General features: G+C 34.2%; 1 protein-coding gene across 1 annotated transcript; it reads left to right on the forward strand.

Moving 5' to 3' along the window:
* Positions 1–615: 615 nt before the first annotated feature.
* On the forward strand, positions 616–5,639 carry LOC120870026 (beta-defensin 110-like). Its single transcript, XM_040249482.1, has 2 exons — positions 616–670; positions 5,491–5,639. Exons 1-2 carry the CDS (start codon positions 616–618, stop codon positions 5,637–5,639), a joined length of 204 nt encoding a protein of 67 aa, XP_040105416.1.
* The last annotated feature ends 939 nt before the right edge of the window (positions 5,640–6,578 follow it).

Consider the following 6,578-nt stretch of genomic DNA (forward strand, 5'->3'; position numbering starts at 1 on the left):
CTTAAAAACCTATTGTGTAATTTTCCATACTCATTAGCGACTCCAGAATGATCATGTTAATTTAAATAATTACATGTTATGTGAATCGAAATGTCATTCAACCTCTATCCCTAGTTGTCATTGATTTCATCTGTTAACAGAAGAGATATCAATAGAAACTTTTAACTGTAATTCCTTTAGACTTTTAGCTAAAATCCTGTAATTCAGACATTGAGACATAATGTAATACTAAGAGCACTGGAATATTTAGTGTTATGTGTAACATGTAAGGATTTGTATTACTATCATGTTTTTACTTTGGATTGTTTTAGCAATCCAAACACATATCGTTTGAAGTTCCTTAAAGATTATATTTTCATGAGAGTCTATTTAGGGTAACACAAGTAGGTTTTACTTTTATGAAAAAATTTAATAATGATTTTTGTGACCCTGTTCTTTGAACATAGCACTATTCAATCAAGCATACAAATGTTCTTGCTATTGGTAAGCCTCAGTAGTTAAAACCACTTCCCAGGAGAATCTATAAATAAAAGATTTCTCTGTTTCCTTATTTGAAAACATCTGACTTGAAAAAGAAGACCTGTTGGCCCTTTTTTTCCTAAGAAAACTTCTACCATGAAGATTCATCTCTTTTTCTTTATTCTACTCTTTGGGGTCACAATTCTACCAGGTAACATAGAAACGGTTATGGGCATACTTGTGCTAATGAATTTGAGGAAGCATCAGTTTTTCCTTGTTAAACGTATAGTAATAATATAAGGATTAAAAGATTTTTATGATAATGCAATGTGGTACTCTGGATTGAACACTGAAACATAAAAAAAGGCAATAGTGGGAAAACTGGTGAAATATGAATAAAATATGTAGTTTAATTGATAGTATTACAGTAATATTAATTTTTTAGTTTTGATAAACGTACCATGGGTAAGTGAGATACTATCCTAAAGGAAGTTGGTCTCTCTTATCTTTGCAACTCTTCCATAAATCTAAAATGACTTCAAAATAAAAAGTGTAAAATACCTGCAAGATCAATTCATTAGTCTCATCACCTTCATCCAAACAAGAGTCGATTCTTACTGAAAAACATATTCTTTGACATAATCAACTGGTAAGTGGTAGTTGCTGCAGTATAAGGAAGAGAACTATTTACGTCTTTCTTCCTTTTAAGCTATTTCAGTCTACTTCCAGCCTAGGAAGACTTTCTTAATATTCTGTCCTTGGTACTACAGGCAAATCATGTCCCTTGTTGGCCTTTCTTAAGATCACATGAATGCTGAGTGTAATAACTTGTACATGAGCTATATTTTTCATGAGATTTTCCCCCTCAAGGATTATCTCGTCACATCAGGTATCTAACAAGATTCTCTTCTCCTGAATTAATGTGTAAGTATGAATTGTACAGAAATAAAATACTAAGTTTTGGAGATGGAGAGATCATTGAGTTTTCCCTTCTCCTTAAAGAGTTTAGTTTAAAGTGAAAGAGTAAGCTCAGATCTGTCCAATTTATACTACCGGCACTGAAATTAGGCTCAATTAACTCTCTCAGGAAAATATTCTTTTGTAGTAGGAAGCTGACATTTTTAGGACAAGTGGAAATTGTAATAGAGATGTACGAGAATGAATTAACTTATTCTTTCTTTATGAACATTATAAAATCCATTGTGACAATTTTCATTTTTGTCATTTCATAAAAAAATTTCACATAATAAACTGATAAATTATCTTTTAAAGGTTGTAAGTGAGAAAATTCTATATAGGGGCAAAACATCAGGAAAGTGACAAAATAATACAATTAAATTAAAATTGTAATTAACTTATTGTAATTAAATTAAAATTAAATTAACAATTGTTAATTTAACTAGGAAATAACTTCCTCTACTTCCATTCAAAACTTGTTAGAAAAAGGATCTCTGAATTTTTTCCATATCTAGAAAGGACCAAAAGGAAATTCCACACAGATGCATATAGCTTTTAACATGGGATAAATCTTTTTAAGTTTCTTCTTTTTATTTCAACATTAGCTAAAATTAGTAGATCACTATGCCAAGTGTTTTTATGTTTTACTGGATTAATTTTTCCTTATAACAACTATATCAGGTGCTCCTAATAATGGCTAATATTATTCATTAATTTATCAACAAATTTTAAATTATGTGTTCTGTAGACTTAGAAATGATATATCACTTGAGATACAGTGGCATAGTTTACAACATCAGTGATACTAACTTTTTGTATATTTTTTTTCTTGTAGTTTCAAAGTGAGGCCATTATTATTGTTAACCACACATGTACCAAACTTTTAGAGAAATTCTATCATTAGTGATAAAAATATAAAAGTAAAAGAAATATATCAAGATACATATTTTCTTCATAAAATTAGAAAGTGTATATGTGAAAATTAAATACTTTTAGACAATAATAAAGCAATAAGAATGTTATCTTTCACCTTGTAGTTAACCAACATATGGTGGCTGAACTAAACTGGATAAAATTAAATGTCTTATATATGACTCTAGAGTTCCTCAGTTGTTTTTTTGTATATCACCTTCAGATGGTGAAAGTTCTCACTCAAAATTCAGATACAAAAACTCATTAATTTCCATTCCAACAGTTACAGATGAAAAAGCATTTAGAAAAAAATCCTTACATTTTCCATGCAGAGAAATTCCCACTGAAGTCACTTAGCTTTCCTCTTCATTTTCTAGAGGTTATAAAGGCTCAAGTTCAAAACTCTGTTATTGCTAACAATCACTGTTCTTTAAGTCTGCCATGTACTTTGGACATAAGATGGTATAGCTTTGTACAAAAAGTGGTAATCATGATTTTCCCCTTGTTTTCAAAAAGGTTAATGATAGTCTAAGAAATAAGATAGCAAGTCAGTGAAAACAAAAATTATGGGTTGAAAAGATACTTTAGGAGATGTCATGCATGTTTTTAGCTTAAAATATTAAGTAGAGTTTTATATATTGTTTAAAGAAATTCCCTAACATGTGAAAATGCTCTAGATCCCAGATGAATGATGCTATGAAGTAATTTGTGACAGCAATAGAGATGACTTTCTTGAAAGTGATCTACAGAAATTTCAGAGAGAAGATAGTATTTGAACAGTGTATCTGAGGACAGAGACACTATACATTTGGCTTATCACCACATTGCTAGAACAGTGATTTTCTTTCCTTTTTCCCCCCAAGGACTTACGGATTTATTTATTTATTTATTATTGGAATTTAGTTGCTTTACAATGTAGAGTTTCTGCTCTACAGCAAAGCGAATCCTAATGCATATACATACACCCAGCCTTGTCAATGCAGAGCACTGATCCCTGTGACACACAGCAGATTCTCATTAGTTATCTATTTTATACAAAGTAGTGTATATGTGTCAATCCTAGTCTCCCAATTCATCCTCTCTCCTTTCCCTGCTTGGTGTTTGCAGGTTTGTTCTCTGTGTAGAACAGTGGTTTTCAATGAGGGGCAGCTTTGCCACCAAGGAGACATTAGGCAGTGTCTGGAGATCTTTTAGTTTGTACTACTGGTACTACTGGCATCTAATGGGTAGAGGCCAAGGATACTGCTAAATATCCTTCACTGAAGAGGATCACATCCCACAGCAAAGAAGTGTCCAAAGGGTCCATAGTTCTTAGGATGAGAAACCCTGCCCTGGGAGCTGTCACAGAGTTTGACAGGAAGTGAACTTAACAGTTTAATGAATAGATGGATGCTTGCAAAGATGAGTATTAGTGATCCAGGGACACAAGCTTGGGGAATACTCATATTTAGAGGTGAGAATCAGGAAAAAGAAAACAATAGTATTTTCAGAAAAGTTAAAACAAGGGAAAAAAAAAAGGATGTGGTCAGTTTAGGATGGCATATTGGACAATGGGGTTAAATGTGACAGAAATCTTGTCAAAATGAGCGTAATTCAAGTTTCTATCACTGGCAAATCATTTATGGGCTTGGTAATAATAACTCCCCTAAAATTATTGAATAAATAATGATATTTAGAAGTTAGTCTTTAAACTGTGCAGAGTAATGTTTTTGACTATAAACTGTGTCATAGTCTGCATTGCCTCAGTAATAGTGAGAAGACAGCTAATTTTTAATAGAAGAGGTAGGTTTTATACCAGCTATATATACCAAAAATATGAATAAAGAATTTTTAAGTCTATAGACCTAGTAAGAAGTATCACCACTCACCACCAACTGTTGGAAATATAGACAGAATATCTAGGCAGAAAGTCCTGGGTTTTAAAGGAATTATTGGTCATCAAAACTTAATGAATGACAGAAATTGGTGGCAAGATTTATTTGCTTTCATACCATGAATATACAGTAAATATTTAAGTCTGACCTTAAAATTTAGGATTCTCCCATACTATTTCTTCTTAATCTCATTGTATTTTAAGGTGCATACCTATCAAAAGTGATATTAATGTTTTAAAAGTCTCCAAAATAAAGGGCTTCTGAAAGTATTTGGGTTAGCAGATAAGGTAAAATATGACATTAACATAGATTGACTTAGAATGGGTGTTAGAGGCTATCAGTCCAACATCTCTCAGTTCCCTGAGTACTCCCAACTATCCTACATAATCAACTTCTAGTGAGAGGCAACCTGCAAACTACAAGATAAAACATGGAGCTTGGAGCACTAGTAATTTTTAAAATCATATTATGGCCAAAAATGGACCCATCTTTTAGTCACTCTTCTTTAAAAAAAAAAAAAATGCTGACATTAAACATATGTATAAGTTCATTTCTTTGGGGGGAAGTAAGTCTCAAGATATACAAGAGAGTTGTAGAAATTCAGACAAACCATCTAACATTGCATTTCCTTCCATTAAAAAAAAAAAGTGAAATCAAGCTGCAATAGAAATCTCTAGAAGGAAAATTCACAAAGCACAATTACTGTGCTTTGCTCCATTGTGTTCAGTCTAAATGTGTGTGAGAGTAAGAGATAAATCATGTGGACTTTTATTGTTACTTGGAACTATCTTACTGTTGCTATTCAGTCACTTGTAAAAAAGCAAGTTGGCACACCTAACTGCAGTCCAAGACACTTTCTGATATCCAGGATTTACCTTGCATCAGAGGACAGTGCATTCTCTTAAACTTCCTCAGTAAGATTTTCACAGTCATAAATTAGAAGGAGGCTTCTTCTTTTGTCCTATTCTATGCTCTTTTGCAGGCTTTCCTGGTGGCTCAGATGGTAAAGAGTCTGCCTGCAGTGCAGGAGAGCCAGGTTCCATCCCTGGGTAGGGAATATACCCTAGAGAAGGGAATGGCAACCCACTCCAGTATTCTTGCCTGGGGAATTCCATGGACAGAGGAACCTGGCGAGAAACAGTCTACGGAGTCATGACACAATCCCATGTTGGACACAACTGAGTGAATTCCACATCACATGCTCTTTTGCTTCTCAGATATTCTCCTTTTAAAATATGAGTCTGTCATAGTTAGATTGCTAATTTCAGTCACTGTTTCCTTCTTACAGCAAGAAAAAGATTTCCACACTATGGTAGCAAGGATATGAGGAGAGAGTGCGTAAAAGGTAACGGTCGATGTAAAGCTGAGTGCCATATGTCTGAAGTTAGGATTGCTTACTGCATAAGACCTGGATCTCATTGCTGCTTGCAGAAGTAAAGATGACAGAAGAAAAGAAAGAGACACATGCTCCAAGAAGAAGGGACCAGTGTTACTCTCTTCCTTCACAGCCTTTCTGTACATCCTTCCAGGCCTGTGTATCACTATCGTGCAAAAAGAATTAAATAAAATTTAATAATGAACCATTCAGAGGTGGTTCTACATCACACACGCATCTGGTGCCTTTTATTTTCTCTTGATCTCTTGGTACCAGAAACAGCATGATTTATTTTATGCAAGTTCTTCAAGAACTATTCTTATTTCTATATGCCCTGTGCTCGTTGGCATAAACAATGTTGGAAGAAACCCTAGGTCAGAGGTAGTGACCCATCTTATTTCTGAGACACATGCCTCCAAGGAGATGTGCTGTTATTTTATTATTAAATGTTGTTTATAGAATATCCCATGGAAAAAAGTATAAATCCACTGAATGTGTGAGGTAAGACACTGAGATACAGATCTCTCGAGTGTCTCCTGAGAGAGAGGTGGAATGAGAGAATGGGAGAGTGTAAGAACAGAAGAGCAGAGGAAAGTCACAGTCACTCCAGTTTCCACCCATTTGTTTATATAGTGAAGAAAAAAATCTGTATCAGGAGAATGAAGAGGGAGTGTGAAGGGAAGAAAATAATTTCATAAAAGAGAATTCTGACCTAGGAAGTCAGAAACTATGACTAACAGCTGAACTCAGCTCCTCCATCCTGAGAGGTGAGCCTGTCTGAGGAGACACAGGCAGCAGATGGAAGGAGGAGGAATCTTCCGCTTTCAGCTCCGCTCTGCCAGACTTCCTCTCACTACCTCCTCTGAAGGTCCAACAGTAGTTTTCCCCCACAGTCCTCTCAACAATGCATACATATCATACATTTTCTACTCAAAACATGCAAATTCTTCTTTTATGATTTTAGGAATACAATTTAGTAAATTGTATCAACTCAGAATTCT

Source organism: Oryx dammah, unplaced genomic scaffold (genome assembly GCF_014754425.2).
Source record: "Oryx dammah isolate SB20612 unplaced genomic scaffold, SCBI_Odam_1.1 HiC_scaffold_11, whole genome shotgun sequence".
In the NCBI taxonomy this organism is placed as follows: Eukaryota; Metazoa; Chordata; class Mammalia; order Artiodactyla; family Bovidae; genus Oryx; species Oryx dammah.